Source organism: Aulostomus chinensis, chromosome 14, assembly GCF_037954235.1.
Source record: "Aulostomus chinensis isolate RoL2024-O1b breed Wild chromosome 14, RoL_Achi_v1.0, whole genome shotgun sequence".
NCBI lineage: Eukaryota > Metazoa > Chordata > Actinopteri > Syngnathiformes > Aulostomidae > Aulostomus > Aulostomus chinensis.
In genome coordinates this window covers 13,024,135-13,042,523 of record NC_141333.1, presented here as the reverse complement: position 1 = coordinate 13,042,523, position 18,389 = coordinate 13,024,135, and the positions used below count along the sequence as shown (strand labels likewise).

General features: G+C 41.6%; 1 protein-coding gene across 1 annotated transcript in view; it reads right to left on the bottom strand.

The window, feature by feature from the left end:
* p3h2 (prolyl 3-hydroxylase 2) overlaps positions 1-18,389 on the bottom strand; it is a 57,383-nt gene that overhangs the window by 14,641 nt on the left and 24,353 nt on the right. Inside the window, exons 2-3 of the mRNA XM_086223617.1 lie at positions 3,513-3,665; positions 2,353-2,542 (exon numbers count right to left, since the gene is read on the bottom strand). Of these exons, the coding sequence (XP_086079743.1) occupies positions 2,353-2,542; positions 3,513-3,665 (343 nt within the window). The remainder of the gene's footprint in view (positions 1-2,352; positions 2,543-3,512; positions 3,666-18,389) is intronic.

The following is an 18,389-nucleotide window of genomic DNA, read 5'->3' as shown; positions in this document are numbered from 1 at the left end:
GAGTTTTAACTGTCTTTCCGTGATACAAAGAGATGGTCGAGAGAGGGACACATTGGAAACTCTGAAGATGGAGGTGAGGACGTGTAGCTGGGAAGAAAAGGTCATAGATATTTTTATCATTCTAACTACTTCTGCTTATGTCGTTTATCTTTACTTTTCCAAAGAGGAAAACTTAAAAAATGTCCTCCCACATCCTTCTTCTTCCAGGTGAAACTCCTCGCCATGATGTGAAAAGAAGCAACTTAACATGTCGGAGGGAAGCATGTGGTAGTCGGTGGTGCAACAAGTATAACTGGGGGGAAAAAAGAGGAAAAGCAGCAAAAAGAGGAGAGAATTTTACAAAACATGTCAGCTGAGGCGTGCGAAACATCTCTCTCTCTCTCTCTTATCTACAATGTTATTTCCAGCGTAGCATGTGTGAAAGAGTTAGCGACGGCATACCGCGCAACCTCAATCATCCCCAAATGATTATATTCACTTGAGCGGTCAGTGAGACTAAAAAGGCCAAGTAGAGTTGATCCATTGTCTCTGGAGTCAGTTAGACCAGCCAGCTCTGACACGGGTTCTCCACACAATGGTTGGACATTCACAAGTAGGTTCAAGTAACCTCTAAGGGTCCTCATTGTGGTGGAAGTCTTCTCGCAACCAAACCAATCCAGACGCGCAACACAAATAACACAGGACAAATGATCGGACAGCTTTTAAATTCAGTATATGCAGTATTTAAGGTTACAATTTTAAAGTTCCTTCATTTACTCATGGTTGCAGTTTTCAAGCTCTATTAATCCCAGACTCTTGTGATGTGGTTCTCTAAAATTTAAGAGAAAAAAATGTACAAGTTTACATAAAACAAAAAAAGAAAAAATAGAAAAGAAAAAGCTGCACAGGCACCTAATGTGACATCCCTTTCTTTTAGGTCAGTGAATTATTCTGAATGTGTTTTTCTTTCATTTTATATTGTACTTGAATCAAAAATGTATGGATGGCATGTAAACATTTATACTAATTGAGAAAAAACAGTGATCCCATTGTTTGAAGCTTTTAGCAAGCACAAGATAATAATCCATCTATCTGATTTAATAAGGGCAACTTATGAGAAACGATGAATTATATTTTCATTGACTGAACACAACGTGCTGGACAGCAAAGTGAGAACAACGTGTATTTTCGACTTCAAGATTTAGAGAGAAGAATCTCATTTCTCACATTGATAACTCCATTACTCCCCTCTTGATCATAGTTTTATCACGCACTCTCTCTCTCTCTCTCTCCGTGCAGCATGGCTGTCGTCCCTCACATGGCCTTTAACCCAGTGCCAACTGACGTCCACTGCCAAGCCGCTGCCAGGCAGATTTGATCACCTAGTGAGCATGAAGAGTGCTGTTTGGCCTCATCTAAGCTTCCCCAGGCTCTCTCAGCTCAACAAAGCCCGGCTCAGGCTCGGTGCCATACAGATCAGCCAGACATGTTGGTGTAACAGTCACGATACGTTGATAAAATGCTTCAAATACAAACTAAACCGTCTCACTGCTTTCATGTTTGACACAAGTTGAAATCTGAGACTCATCAGAATCAGATGAGGTCCAGATTGATGGAAGCGCTGGATTCAGGCGATGCATTCAAAACTAAACACTAAATGGCTTTTTACAGTACGGCCAGATAAAGCTACTGCAACAGCCTCACAGTAAATCCCTTCATGAGGATTATATCGTTCAGTTGCTTTTTTTTTTTGATGAACACATTGAAGTCTGTAGAATTTTACTGCCTAAAGCTGAGAGCTGTTTCTCATTTTTTGGCAACCTGATTTTATACAAATGGAAACAGATGAAATCAACATGGCTGATTGCACTAACAAATTATACCCAAATACCAAATTGTTTGTTTCAATAAAGAAGCAAGACTGACACTTGTCGTGCCCTCATTCACACAAGCGTACAGGCTTTATTCTTCATTTGTGCAGTGACCATTCTAGGAGAGGGCGGGGCCATAGGTTGTGCGATGTCACATGTGTCAAAGCCTCATTTATTTTATAATAAATACAGTGATATAATAAAGAAAGTTGTACTGATTTCGGCAAAAGACTCATATGCATCCAAACATGGCAACAAAGCCCCGCCCCTTTATCTACCTGCGGAGACCAGTTGGAGACCTAACAAATAGTGTGTACGCAGTCCTTCCTATCATTACTCTGACGCGCATATAGGTCATCTTCACTTTTATCTAATCATTCGATTCAATTATTTGACTTGACAGAAAAAAAAAAACTTTTTGCATCGACTTCTCAACTGTCCAACTCAAAAACACTGTGCACATCGTTGACAGGATGAGCGGCTCTTGAGGTTCTGTCCTTACCTGATATCAGTTCATGGAGGCTGTAATGGTAGCGAAGGTGATCATGGCCCTCAAACCTCTGTGGCCCCTGACACAGGGCCCGGCACTCCACATCTGCTTTGTAGTACTCCACCAGAGCCTCCTCGAACAGAAGAATGGCCCCCTCGTAGCCTCCTTTATCATATAACCGCACCGCCGCTGTAAAGGAGCGCTGCGATCATGGAGAAAGAAAAATGAAAAACTTTGATGAGCATCTATTTGACTTTTGGTGTTCAGCACGGTGTTATTTTTAATGTTAGTAAATGCTTTCTTATTGTTCTCGATCACTTTTAATATCACAACCATAAAAACCCAACCGTTAGCGAACCTGCAGCCAGTTCATAAAGGTTTTTACAAGTCCTCTGGTGCCCTTGAAGAGCAGCAGCAGCGGTGAGTTTGTATTTGAATAAACAGCCAGAGTGGATACGCTTGAGCACTTACCAGAGAGAATTACCACTGCCTAATCTTTACGAGCACATTATAAGTACGATTTATTATACAGGTGAAGGGAATTTCCCTGAAGAAAGATTTGGACGAGAAGCTCAACAAGACCGTTAAAAAAGAATGCACAAGAGCAAAAGATAAATAAAACACGGGTGGAGCAAAAGCCAAATTTACATCTAGACACAGAAGGATGTAAAAAGTGACGGACAGACACTTTAACTGTTAAATAAAGGTACAGTAGGCATGAATGACATTCTAAAGTTGTTACATTTGCTCTGAGCGAACCTGGAGCTCATGCTCAGAGCAGGAGGGGGTGAGAAAAGGGTGAGAAACTTTCATTGGAGCAGCACGAAAAGAATCCCACACTCAGCTTTAAGGACTTCACCACAACCAATACTAAAAAAAAAAAAAAAGTTTCCAGTCATTAAACTGCAAGGGCCATTAACACAAAGGGCCCTTCATACAGCCACAGCTGTTCATTTCTTTTTGGAAATGTGAGGCAAAAATAAAACCACTGGCCAGGTATGCTGGAGGAGGCTGACTAAACATGGCTGAAAGGTAACATGACGTTCTGGTTAAATGAAACGCGCTCAGGCAGAAGCATCAACACAGCCGGGAGAAATGAAGAGAGGAAAACCTGCTGCCATGAAGAATCCTGCCAACACACAGTGAAGTATATTTAAGATCTCCTGGCTTACTTGGTGAGGTCGGGCTTCTCGGTCCACAAAATGATCCTCCCTGACACCCTGTAGGTCTTTGTACTGCTCCAGGTCCTGACCCATCTCCACATGTTCTGGATTGGCCTGGAAATATGTGTGAGCCGCCGCCGCCGCTTTGTCGGGCTGCTTTAACTAGAGAAGAAACAAGCACAGCGAGAAAAAAGGTAATTTAGACCTAGAAAGAACTAGAAAACAAACAAAAAAACTTACATTTTTCTAAATAACCTCCTGAAAAAACACTGCAACTGTTATTCCTCTGCCTCTTTAGCACATAAAAACATCAGATAAAAAGGCTCAAAATACTGAGACATTTGGCTTCTACACTTTCACCCCCTTAAAAAAAAGCTCAAACAATGGTAAAACAACCACAAGCGGGTTAGCATGATGTTTCCAGAGGCAATGAGTAATCTTGTGATCTCAATATTGACCTAGATAATTGTTGTTTTTGCCATAATCAATCAGAGTAACAACTAATTTATAATCTCTGGTAAATAAGTTGCTGCCTTTGGTTGACTGAACTGCAGGCTGTTCCCATCCACACTGTTGCCATTAGCTGTCATGACTGCAGGGAACGTGATTGATGGAGTCTCTGCATGTGAACTGAATGGATGTTGGGAGTATAAAAATGAAATGATTACCACATGAACCCCCTCAACTTCCCGAGACATCTATCTAACAAAAACTGTTTACTGTTCAGTTATCTAGAATCCTCATTCTACCGGCGATATAGCAATTATCAACGGTAAGTGGAGGACAGCAAATGTTGCCATGTGTTTGTGAATGATTGTGACACTGTGCAGACCACATCCTGTTTAAATGACTTCAATATTTGAAGGATAAAAGCCAGCAGCTGTCAAGTCTTACTGATAAACTAAAACAAACAAAATAATGAACGTTGGGTACAAAAAAACCCCCTCTGTGCATCTGAAAAAAAATGTTAATTTAAAAAATTTTAGGTGAACAAATTCAAATTATTTAACAGGATATTAAAAAAAAAGTCCGCCATGCAAAACAAGCCAAAAAACAAAACAAAACCAAAATCCAAGAGAAATACAAAAATATCCGACAAGATTTTAAATGAACAACATCTCCCTTTAATCTCATAATGCACTCCTGCTTTTCATTCAGTTTATTAAGAACGCTGCTAAATTTCATCTCAAAGGCATTTAGGGTGAACCAACAATTGTCACTTTGTGCCGAAAAAAATACATGAAAAACACACGTATGTTCATATATATATGTACGTATGTATGTATGTATGTATGTACATATATATGGGTGGCACAGTGGTGTAGTGGTCAGCACTGTGGCCTCAAAGCAAGAAGGTTCCAGGTTCCAGTCCTGGCTCCAGCACAGGATCTTTCTGTGTGGAGTCTGCATGTTCTCCCTGTTCCTGTGTGGGTTCTCTCTGGTACTCCAGCTTCCTCCCACAGTCCAAAGACATCAAGAGAGGACGAGGCTGATTGATACTCTAAATTGACTGTAGGTGTGACTGTGAGTGTGAATGGTTGTCTGTCTCTATGTGTTGGTCCTGTGATGGACTGGAGACCTGTCCAGGGTGAACCCTGCCTCTCGCCTGAAGAATGCTGGGATAGGCATTGCTCCAGCCCCCGCGACCCTTAATATATATATATATATATATATATATATATATATATATATATATATACATATATATATATATATATACATATACACACACACACATACATATATATATATATACACACATACATATACATACATATACATATATATACACACACATACATACATATACATATATATGTATATATACATATATACATATATGTATGTATACATATACATATATACATATATATGTATGTATATATATACATATATATATACATATATATGTATATATATACACATATACATATATATGTATGTATGTATATATATATATATATATATATATATATATATATATATATATATATATATATATATATATATATATATATATATATATATATATATATATATAAAAAGGTTTAACTCTCTAAGGTTTAACTCTGTTGCGACAACAAACAGAAGACCCGATCTGTGAGTGCTGCTGGTATTTGGTTTCATTCCTTTTTGTGTAATCAAAGGGACAAAAAACAAATTTGTAAAATGTGAATGCTGAAGAGAAGAATGACTGTGTGACAATAAGACAGATGCAGAGAGAGACAAGGAGAAAGAGACTGAAAACCAAAGCTTGCTCTCGGGTGTAGGGTCGGGTATCAATAGAACATCAATCACACATTATTAAAGAGACATCTGATGATCCCAGTGTTTCATAGCCAGTTGGGAAAGATTCTGAGGGTCAACACTGAGGCAGGTTTGTTTACAAAAAATACTGTTTGTGTTGTTTAGTTCATGGAAATTCCTACATTTTTAACAAAATCTGCAAAAAACTTTGGATGTGAAAACAAAAACAAAGCACTTTGGGCCAAAGACGAGCGTGACCTCATAAAACTAAGCTGAAACGCTGCTAAACAAACACTTCTTTCTCTATTTTGTTTTTAAGAATGATTCCCCTGACAGACAGAATGGGGGTTCTTTCAAATGGGAGAAAAGCCTGGCAGGATATGCTTGGTTACTCCTGAAAGGCAAAAAAGTGAGATGGAGTCGGTTGCATTCCTGACCAGATCCCCTAGACGGAGCCGCCGGGAGACCCAGCGTGACAGACCAACCATCAGGGGAGGAGGAGAGCAGGGGAAGTGGAGGCTGTAGGAGTTTCTTGTGCATTCTCATGTGCTCCAAAACAAGATAACTAACCAAAAAATCAGGTTTGAACATTTTTTTAATGACATCTTGTATCTTAGAAGGCAAAATCCCTCTAAATACTGCAATGAGTACTAGGCGTGGTAACCTAGTATCAATGTTTCTACTGCACAAAATTCGGCCAACTAGGTTTTGCTGAATTCAGCAATCCGACAACAAGAATTTGACATCTGCCTGCACTTACACGGACAACTGGATGTAATGAAGCAACAAAGTTTACAGGGAATTGTCGCTCCCTGGGAAATGTCGAATTGCTAACTTAAGAGAAATCTGAGTGCGCCGAAGAACACGACTGCAACACTAGAGTGCACAGTAGAAACCTGGAATGCATTAAGCACTGATGAAATCAGCGTGAGGGTATCTGAGGGAGGGTTTGCCTCTATCTGAGGGCAAAACTTCACGCCAGCTCCCTCGGAGAGTGATGGCGCTCTCAAGATAGTTCAGGAAAAAAAACAACAACATCCTCCTGAAGGACAATATTATCAAATCTGCTCAACTGGAGTCAACTTGTTGTTGTGTGCTGAGAGATGAGGGAGGAAGAGGTCCAATCATTGCTCACCTTCTTCCTCCTGCACTTTAGCTTTCCTCAGCTCCTCTGGGATGACTTACCCAGGACAGAGGCTCAAACACAGCTGTGACCCGTCACTGCCAGATTCAGGGACCTGGGGAATCCTGGACCACTGTGAGTCATTGTGTTTCATCATAGCCACAGTTGGCCTTTGTGACTACATGCAGGTTTACAGTTTTCAGCTAAGTCCGTGGTCTGTTCCACACATATCACCTCCTCCTGAAAAGATCCTCAATCATACACCCTAAATGGTCCAAAAGTGGACATGTTTCATTTTATGGTTCATATTTAGGACTTGGGCGCTGCTGTTCCCAGACCAGATGAGATAAACAATCCCTCCAGCATGTTGTGGGTCAACCACGAGGCCTGCTAATGGTGCCTGAGCACCCCCAGCTGACTCCTCTAGACATGAGGGAGCGGCGGTTCTACTCCCTCTGAATATCTGGGCTCCTCCACCCGCGGAGAAAACTCATTTCTGACGTTCGAATCAAAGATCTCATTCTCTTGGATCTTGGTCACTTCCCAGAGCTAGTGTTCATAGTCACAGATGAAGGCAGGGCTCACTTACTGCTGACATGTTCATATATCAAACTGAGGAGGGTGAAAGGTTAAATACTTCTTACAGAATGACAAAGCTGTGACATGACAATGTAACAGTGTCATGGAAAACAAGAACAGCTGGTATGGCTAAATGGAAATAGCCTGCATTCATGGATGTAAGGAAGGTCCTTTTTAAAATAACATCAAAGACCATTTTTGGAGAATCGTTAGCTATAATATCTTTATTTTCCCGGGAAGTTAAGCTGGTTATTTTGTTCCAAATACAGACGACAGATACGATGTTGAGCTGGTGATACACACAAGATATAGTGAATCGTAAAACGTAACAAGTTCAGTTGAACAAGTTGAATTTCAGACAAGGCAATCCTGAACCAGCACTACTGAAAGCACAAGTGTACATCTGCTGCCGCATCAGAACATTTTCCGCTCACATTAATTTCAAAGGAGCACCTGTAGAGGTGAAAGACTTGCACTCAGCCCTCAGCTTGGCCTCCTCGTGAGTGAGTGTAAGCTGTCAGACCGCCATGCCACTCACAGGAACGTGCTCTTAATGTGGGTACAGAGTAGCGCCAAGGCAAACGCGCATTTGCATGTCTTTCTCCTCTGGGCCGCCGGCTTGATTCAGAGGTATGTAAATGGATCTGGAGTGGCGCCACAGACCTGATGGTGGCAAAAAAGAACATATGCCGATGCCACAAACCAACCTGGAGACAGTTACACCCATGGCTCGTCAAAAGCAAACATCACCACCAAAAATGTAATTAAATTCAAAAGTGATGTGCAGGCTAGAACTGAGACTGGCCAGTGGTCAAAGATAGCTAAGAGGAGCTGTGTCAAAGAGTTTCTGTGACTCTGGAGAAGTAGACGGAGGTTAGTGTTTAGCTTCATAAATCAGAAACTCCTGCAGTGAAGATTTCCAGGTGATAGCATACTGCACTCTGTCCTCTGTGTCCTTCAGACCTTCTGGGACAGGTCTAAACACATCAGTGCGCTCCAGCCAACCCTCATCAACTCATCAAGGCTAAAAGCTGCATTACGTCCTGAGGGCCAAGCTAGTATTTTCGAGTCAGGGGCTCAAAAATTTGCTTTCTTTCCTAACTTCTAATATGTCTAACATTGCAACCCTAAGTTTTCATATGTAATCCTTTTTAAGTTTGAACAAAAAAACCCAAACTTATTGGACTGAGATCACTTTGAGGAATGAAAGGGAGAACGTGTGAAAACCGCCTCGCAAAGCTCTCCAAGAAAAACCTAAAACTTAATTCGGTTAATCTCATACTTAAATAATTAAAGGGTTTACTAATGAATAAGACACCGCCTCACGTTATATTTCTACACTCTGCTTTGTAGTTTCCTTCCAGAAAAAACAAGCCATCTGATGTAGTCCTTCCTGGCCAAAACAATGGGATAGCTTCCTTATTGATTTCCAGACAGTTAAAATGACCTGCTGATCATGTCCTTTTACGTATATTTTTGGCTTATACATGTTATATTCAAATACTGAACCGGGTGAATATCTCATATGGAGTGTTTTATTTTCAACTCTACTTGAATACTGATGCGTGTTGAACATAACGGGATTCATTGTCCTTTTTTAGGGTCCTTTTCCCACATCTAAAGGAAAGTGACTGTTTGCAGAATGATGATCTCTCCCTATTTAAGATGGCATCTCATTGATGAACACTGATTACTAGCTGGACAGCATGCAGGGGTCCTTTTTTGTGCCTTTTCGGTCCAGTGCCCTTCTCTTGCGCACCTGTCTCCTCTAATAGAGGTTTGGTGGTTAAAATACTGTTTACAAAGAGGTGTCATATTCAGGGTATTTCTGAATGGGGTTAAAGATGGAATATTGCTATGGCAACCGTGTAACTGAAGAGACTTCTTTAGGCTACACACAGGAACACTTATTTTCTTTCACCATAAATCTCAAATAAGGTCAAACCTACTTTTTGAAATTGAAAAAAAAAGTCCCTCTTTCCTGGTGGGATACTCTGAGTTCAACAAGCGTTCAAGGTCGGTACTTTCTCACTTCCAATTCGCAGTTAAATAACCATTTAGACCGAACCTTCCTGGAAAGGTGCATTAACTCATTACTGGCAATAGAGTGATGGCCTCACACCACTTTCTACTGAATGGGTTACAGCAGAAACATCTGGGAGCAAAAATAACAGTGTCCTAATGCAACCAGCAATGGTTTGAAGGCCAGTGAAAGTGAAAGGAGATGAAGGTTCCTGTGATACAGCTCTTCAGGAATGTAAAGCGTGAGGAACCATCACATCACTATAAATCTGCCTGTACAGCTGGAGACACAACTAAGTGTTTACACCTTAAGAGGCATAAACAGCTGGATGATGGAGATATTTGGGCCAACCCAAGTACTTCACTCTCTGGTGACCTTTTGTAACCCAAACATAAAAAGTTTTCAGCTAATCCTGGGATTGTAGAAGCTCTGGAGGGAAAACGGAGGGATAAAGAATAAAGCCTGTCCTTACATCACACTGAACAATGGAAAGCTTATCTGCATTGCAAAGTAGACAACATTTACTGCCAAGTACTTGCATCCGACCCTCTCTAAACATGCTAACCTTAATCTCTGGACCAAGACACTCTCCTGCACAGCTGGTCTTTATACATCCATCGGAGTTTCTTGTTTACGCTTATAGAATGTTACAGAATGAGAATGTTTACTCCTCTATCACCACAGTCGTCACTTTTCTGACTAGCATGATTTACCGCAGCTGAACCAATATTTGTGTATGTTAAGTGGACGTTTGGGACATATTCTTCACTCAGTATTTAACGTAAAAGACACGACGTCCATCCTTGACTCGGGAGTAAATTATGAGTACACGTGTTTGAAGAACACCAAACATTCCAGCTCTTTAGACACAACACCAGAAGAACTTTACGATAAGAGACATGAAAGTAGGAGTTAATCAGCTGCATCTGTGTGCATCGCGAGTGACAGAATCATATGGGATCATTGCTTTATAGAGAAGCACATCAACAATCTAGGGAAGAGTTGTACTTCTCCTTTGATAAGACAGGTCCTGATTTAAAGTAACATTTTTTTTTAGATTCGACAAAGAGTTTATACGTGATTGTGATGGTACACTGACTCGGGATAAGATGAGGGTCGCTTTCGTTCAACATAACTGCTGTATGTCCAAATTAATGGTCGGCGTTGGAGATGATAAGCAGGACAGATGCCACAGTAGAGCCACAGAACGTGTTTTCATTCCTCTCTGTCCCAGTGTTGTCGTCAAAATCAGATCTCTCGCAGCAGATCACTTTAGCGCGGTACTCTGCTAATTCTCAGTTGAACAGATTGGAATGCACTGGGTTTCTGTGTTTTACAAATTATACCATGAGAGAAAATTTCTCAAAGGGTTATTGAAACATTTTTGACGCCACAGCTTTAGTAACATACTGAAATCTAAATCGATACCCAGCCCAATCTTTTAGTAGCTCATGTATCAAAGACAGTTTTGGAATTCTAACGTTCAGAAATTAACAATAGGGTCTTTATGGCTTCAACCCCGGAGGTCCATTCAATCACTGAGCGTCAAACTTGGAAAAACATGGCTCAACTAGGTGGTTGGAAAATATTTCACTATACTTGTAAATCATCATAAAAAAAAAAAACCAGGTTTGGGATTACATGTGCCTGACAAGAAAAGACGCCGCTCTTCGCCATCGCTTACCATGACGCCCTCACTGTAGGAAAGTTTGTCTTAATGGCTGATTACCTCCCCAGGAGGCGAGCACCCCACTTCCTTCCAGTTTGGGTCGTTTCAAAGGCCGTTTCAAAGGCACAGCGAGCGCCTTGATGGATGGTTCAAGGAAATGTAGAAGATCCTGGAAGTATGTTAAACAGCTTATGTTTGAGTTACTCTGCTGGACATTAACAATATGAAGGCCCTATCCAATCACGCTGATTAGGATGAAACACTTTAGTACGCTTAAATACTTCTACACAAGTCCACATACACGGGCTCATGATGTATGTGTGGTGCTAATTGAACAGGAAAACATTACAGCTTCTACAAACTAACCTTTCCATCATGTTCTCTTAAATGGTTTGCTTGATTAACCCCTTTGATGGACAAGGAACTGTTTCAGTGAACTTGCTGCACACATGGATCACATAATATCTAAACTGTACGCTGACGTGAATGAGTACTTCATGAACTACTCCGACCAGCTAAACGAACCAGACAAGGGTTTGTTTTTGCTCTACTGCTAAATCAAATAACACTTTAACACACGAGCTGGTACTTTTTCCAGGTTTGTCATGCCAAAAAAAAGGTAAAAATAAAATAAAAGAAAATCTCAGGAGTGTCAAGGGAGCTTGTGGGGGTGATGTCATGGTTAAAAGCTGTCCACCCTCCCGTCCTCGCTCTTGCTCCATCATACCACCCTTCTTCCTCTCATCTGTTCGTTCCTGCAGTCAGTTCTGTACAGTGGCCTCTTTCTGCGTGTCCTGGCTCCACCCCGTACCAGAGCGTGTTCCTCCTATAAGGTCATGTCAAAGGAATGCTTGAAAAAGCCTCACCGCTGTCACTATTAAAAAGCGTCTTTCATTATCCGGTGAGGACATGGGAGGCATGACGTGATGAGAAAGGAAGGAACCTTCTTCCATCTTTAATCTTTTTTATTAATCATATAAAAAAAACTTGCAACTGTATAAAGGATGAAGAGCTTGCAAATCCACTGAGAACACGGTGGCCCTGAACTCTCTGAGAACTCAAAATGTGGAACAGATTCTCATGAACCAAAATATCAGGCATCAAAACACTCTTCATGTCCATTATGAGCTAATTTGGATCAGGCGACTTGACTTGACGTGATTGTTTGTACATCTGTTAGTGTGTGTCTGCCCTGTAGCTGACATCATTTGGCTGTTGGAGGGAAATGACTGCTTCCTTTCCATCTCCAGTGACAGACCAGTTAAGCTTTCACACTCAGAGACATAATGTTTTAGTCTCTAAGCTATTCTGAGGCACCGACACCACGTCAGCTACTGTATCCTCAGTCAACCATCACACTCTTTACCGTGTCTGATCTCGCTTCCTTGGCAGTTTCAGCACCCACAAAGACAGCTTTGTGTAGAAACTTCCAAAACAGAAGGTGTGTATGTTTAAAGTAGCTCAGACGGGGTGGAAAATGACCTATAATGTCTTCCTCCTCCTGTGCCGCCCTCCTCAAAAAACCTCTCTCACGTTCTCTCCTGCCCCGAAATACAGGCACACACTTTTCTCTCGAGTGTCAAAAAAAAAAAAGGGGGGGGGGGGGCCAGGTCTTATTTTTATGCTACTATCCTCTGATCTCACCGTACACCACTTTCCATTCATATAACGATGCTGTTCTTAAGGATGGAAAAACACAGTCTGACCGGTCCAAGAAATGTGAAATGAAGCAAACAGTTGTGTTTTGTCTCTTTCACTTAGTGGTTGGATGTGTTTATCTAAGGTGTACACAGAGTGCAACTTTAGCCCACGCATGCAAACTATTTGAAGCAGGCGTTCCTCAGCAACCTCTACAGTTGCAATGACTCCACGGAATACTTTGACCAAAAATTTGTTCAATCCGGTCCTTACTGAAACTAACAGGAGATTATGAATGCAACTCTTGTCCTTAGGGCTACCCAGCCAGAAACGCTTTATTTTGAAAATGTTCTTAGAATACTTTGTGCAATGTCCTAATAATCTTTATCCGTGAAAAGTTTTTAATTTTCTTCGTAAAGGAGAGTAACATTCTCTAAAATGACTGCTTTAGAGGAAACGTCCCTGGTTTCCATTTCAGAGATCTGTTCAATGTAGGCTGGGTATCATGTTTTTTTTTCATTCAGTACCAGTACTGTACTGATACCGTACCTTGACTTTGCGACCAGTTCCTAAACCCTAACCCTAAAATACTTTTTTTCAACAACAATCAAAATCAATTTTAAAATAATGAAAATGAAATTTATGTTACATACATTTGTTTTTTTGGTTTCAGCTTTTTGGCATTTTCAACTATTCAAATAATTTCATAATATAAAAATATAAACCATTCTCACCAAAAATATGGTTTAAATTTCTCTATGTCCACCCTTTAGTTAGTTTGTTGTCCTTTTTTCCACTATAAAACACACACTGGTGGTGGAGGCTGTCATGCAAGGTGCCAACTAATTAAGAGTAACTTCTTGAATCAATATTTGTGTTTGCACTTGTGGCCAAAAATGATGTTTTTCACATCACCATTTAAATCTGGATTATAAAAAAAAAGATTAAAGTTTCAGATTCCATGTTGTCCGCCTCTAAATGTCAAACTCTCGCTGTGACAGAGCTGAAAAAGAAGCTCAGACGTTACCACCATCAGGGGAGACAACATGAAACCAAACCACTTCAAAAACGCCGTAGACCTTTCACTCATTTTCCTCATAAAGCACTAGAGACGAGGGGATTTCCTGCCGACGAGGAGCGTAACAAGCAACAGCACATTTGAAGGAAACATTTACAGGCACGCCACTCCGAGACAGAGGTCAAAGGTCACCTTTCACATAAGCGTGGGCAAACTCAGCTTTTCCATTAGCATCTGGTGTGGGAAAATACAGAAGAGGAGAGCATGATGTGATGTTTAATTGTTAAATCTAAAGCAGACAAATGTTCACACACAAGAAAGCCTTCAGAAGAAGCATAAAGCTGGGGGGGGGGGGGGGGGGGGTGCAGAGGGGTGTCAGCTCCAGCCCCAGCAGACAATGCCAGTATTCATAGAGACACCCTGTCCGGCCCCCGACATTCCCCAGAGAAAACTAAAATATATTTGTTCAAGTTGAAATCAATCTGCTGTTGTAGCAATGAGCAGCTTCTAAGGGACAAAGTGTGTTATGAAACGCCTTTGGGTGGGGGGGGGGGGTGAAATCCATCTGAGGACAAACAGCACTAATATGTCAAACTTCAACCAGATTAACTGGAGACAAATAACTTCACATGTCACTGAAAAATGTTAATCAGCCCGGCGATGATGAGCGAGTCAACTGCCCTGACGGAAACATCATCTAACGGCTAATTTTACCGCTTGAGTTCAACTGCTGTTTCCCAGATTAGTTCAGTTACAACGATTACTGTTTCATGGCCAAACTGTACCAAAGTTGAAATAAAATTCTTCTTGGTAACACATCGGCAAGTTCTTAACCTGTTTCTGACTAAATCTGAAACGGATCTGGTCGACCAAAGTCAACAAACAGATAAAGGCCACTAAAAACTTGACCTCTTTGCCGAAGGTAACAAAACTAGTAAATTTTTAAGTACAGAAAGCAATAAAACAACTGAGGGGAGGTAATGAATCCACTTTATATGGGCACTAAAGCAACACGAGTCCATCAATCAAGCTGCCATCCCCCGAGAAGACGACCCCTCCTGGTGTAATCCCCACAATCACGGAAAATGTGAATAAAAAGGCCGGGAAAGAAAGCAAAAACAGTAAAGTGTGATTTAGGGATTACCTAAAGGAGAGAAGAATGCAGCAACCTTCTAAAGCTGCTGGTGGTATGCAAGCTGAGACTAAGCTACCGTGATGTATTGCATAGCATGAGGGTTAAAGTGCCACTGGGAGGGAGCAGAAGTTACCAGTGTTTTACAATAATAAAATAGTCTGTAAAAGCCACTCCGCCCCCGACCCCAAGTTCAGGAAATACACTTCTTCTCTCTGTGCACTGAGCAAGTAGCGTGGTAGAGTTCACAGTAAATGTCTTCCTCTCATTATTTCACAACCTCCGCAGCTGAGACCCCCACAAGAGAGGATGTAACTGGATACAGGGGTGGAAGAGTCAGACTTCATGGTTTGGAAAGTGAAGAGGAGCTTAGAACTCATCCTTGCAGATCGCTCCGAGGCCAAACAAGAACAGAAACTCAGACACAGAAGGGGCAAAAACAAAAGTGGATTTACGTAAAACATGATGTGTGCTCATCTGTAGGTCAAAGAATATATTCATGTTTCTTTTCGTTTACGTTTGCAATTTTTTTCTCCTCTGACGCTCAAGGAAAAGGCACTTGTTACTTATTATTCCGTACTTTTCTGTTCCATCGACACTGATGCAGAGAGAGGCCACATCCACCGACAGCTGAGCTTATTTAGCTAATTACAGAGCAACATCTTTTTTAAGACTGGCCTCCACTGGTGTCTCATAAATCAAGGACACTGGTTTTTAGCATTTCTGCAAACATGACCTTAAGACTCGTGTCAAGTGAGTGGAGAATAACAGGCTTTAATGTATTGGTTGATAAATCATTGTTTCGATGCAATAAATGTATGTAGGAATGTAAGAATGAGAAGCTCGACATAAACAAAGCCTGGCGTGAAGCATTATTGTGGATTTAATTAAATTCTTGTCATAGTTGGAGCCTTCAAAATAACAAAATGATTTGGATCTGTGCACAAACACACATAAACACACGTGTTTACATTCATCCACATGGAGATCTTGGCACGTAGGAGAAACAATCACTCTGATTTATTATGAGTGAAGTAAAAAACACACGATGAAAGCCGATATATCTCCAGCGGAAGCGTTGCGAGAGAAGCTGTCAAGAGCTCATTTGAGACGTTTTCTCAGCCCATCGTCAATTCCCTTTGGGAGCCTGTTTCAAAAATCCTGACCACACTCTGGTGTGTCAGGGCGCTGACACACCGGCGCAATTCATCTGGCTTTTCGCACACACTCACAGAACGTCGGAGTGTGTGGGCACACGTGTGAGAAAATCCAAACTTGTGAATTTGTTTGCTTGAGTGAGAGGCCGTGTCTTTCGGCTGGCGTGCGACCGAGCGGCTGTAACTCTTCTATGGAAGCTCACAGAAGGACACGAGGTGAGTTATTTACTGCAGAGAGGCTAAATAATCACTCAATGAAGAGTTAGAAGTGGCCGTAAACCCAGTTTGACAACTTAATATTTGGTTTTGAAAATGATTTGGAACTCTGCATGTTCGATGTCTCTTCTATCTTGTGTTCATACTTCAGAAGAACTTCAAAGACGGCTGCAGAGATCCCAGGGGAGATACAGCACCTACACACACGTTTGTTCAAGCAGGCTATGAAGATGACCGTGACCTGAAAACATACAGTATGTTTGATGTATAGCACAGACTTTCCGCTGCAGATGCGGTGATGTAAACCACCGTTTATCCGCTAAACAGTTACATTATCATAATGTAAACAACAAATCTGGCGATTTCTCGCTGCAAACGTGACACACCCCATGACGTGAGCGATTCTCTGGGAGCGACACAGAAACACAAACAGCTGGTCTGTGGTAGACGTATTCTCCCTTAAAGACTTAAATATTGGACAAAAGGAGAGAAAAAAACAAGTTGTCAGGGGGAGGAGAGGAGGATTTGATAAAAATAGGCAGATGAAACGTTATTTTTCAACACAAAAAAAATGACTCACTGAAACGAGGATACTAAGTACTTGTTTGCGTCACATCCTGATCAACTGACCTCTGATAAAGAGCAACAAACCCACAGAGAGAAATCTGATCAGTGTGTTGGTGTTATTAAATTTTTAACCAGAAATTAAGACTGGACTGTTTTCTCCCTCTACAGGGCCCCTAAAAAAAGAGATCAAACTGCTTTCATAAACATGGTTTGTTCTTGTTCCTGCTGTCACATTACACAAATCTAGCATTCTTGACACACAGCATGCTAACGGGAATCCAGGTCAGAACACACACACAAACGCACGCACACGCACGCACGCACACACAGAGAGAAAGAGCGTGTGTCATTAACACGTATCTGTTTGCAGACATTCCCTACCTTGGGCCCTTTTTGCTTTTACATGAAATGTCTTTTAGTCTGATCCTACATGTATTAACAAGCGTTGTGCAAAACAAAAACAATTAAGTGTGTGTAAGCAATCATGTCTATGCCCGTCTGCCTCATCCTGTCTACAGCTGAGCCCTGAGCACCAGCAAGGACTTCCCCCTCTCCCGCTCTCCCTTTGATGGGACCGGCTGTGAGTGGCTGGACAGGCCTGAGGTCAGGGGTCGTATGGGTGCCAGGCTGATGACCTTTTAGTGAGACGTCCCAGGAGCCGGCATGCCTAACATTCTCAAGAAGTGACGGAGGAGGCACACAGAGCTGCAGGCTGTTGGCCCACCAAGAGATGAAGCGTTGTTGAGTGTACAGCAGGAGGGAACGCCTAACCTTTAGCAGGAGGGTAACGCAGCTACTGGTGAGAAGGCATCAGCTCATTCAGAGTATGACTTTAAAAGCGAGGATGTCTTCAACTTGAATTTTTTTACTGCGGTTGGATAATTTTCAGCATGAAAACAAACAAGTTGCAGCAACTGTTTGCAGCAGTTTGACACGCAGCCACTGAGTTCCAAAGAACAGATTGGCTGAGATTCAGCAGGGTTGCAGACAAACATCTGTGCTATTTCATCACATCTGCACAAAGTTGAGTATCTTCCATTTTGCACATGCAGATGCCGAGCCTATACAGAGTCACCTGTGGGCCACTGAGTAAGCAGGGTGTATCTCCTTGTGTCACAAGATTTTTTTCCCCTGAACCTTCTTACCAGACTTAGTGAACAATAGTTGCACTCCTAACGTTTGTTCCTTCCATCCACATCCTTCCATCTTCTACACTGGTTGAGTATGTGTTTGAGTTCTGTTCGGCTGTTCTGTTTTCTGACTGGTCTTTGGAGTTTGGGAAGGACACAGAGCACCCGGAGAGAGCGCGCACACATACGTGGGGAGATCACGCAAACTCCACACAGAACCCAGAACCTTCTTGCTATGAGGCGCTAACAACTGCAACACCGTGCCGCCCTCTGCATAAAACAATGTCCTCTTATTCATGAGAATGAGAACATCTCCCCGTTAAGAAAAAAAAGCAATTTAAAAGTCTGTCATGCTTGGATCTCTTCAGTGGAAGAGAAATGGTCGCA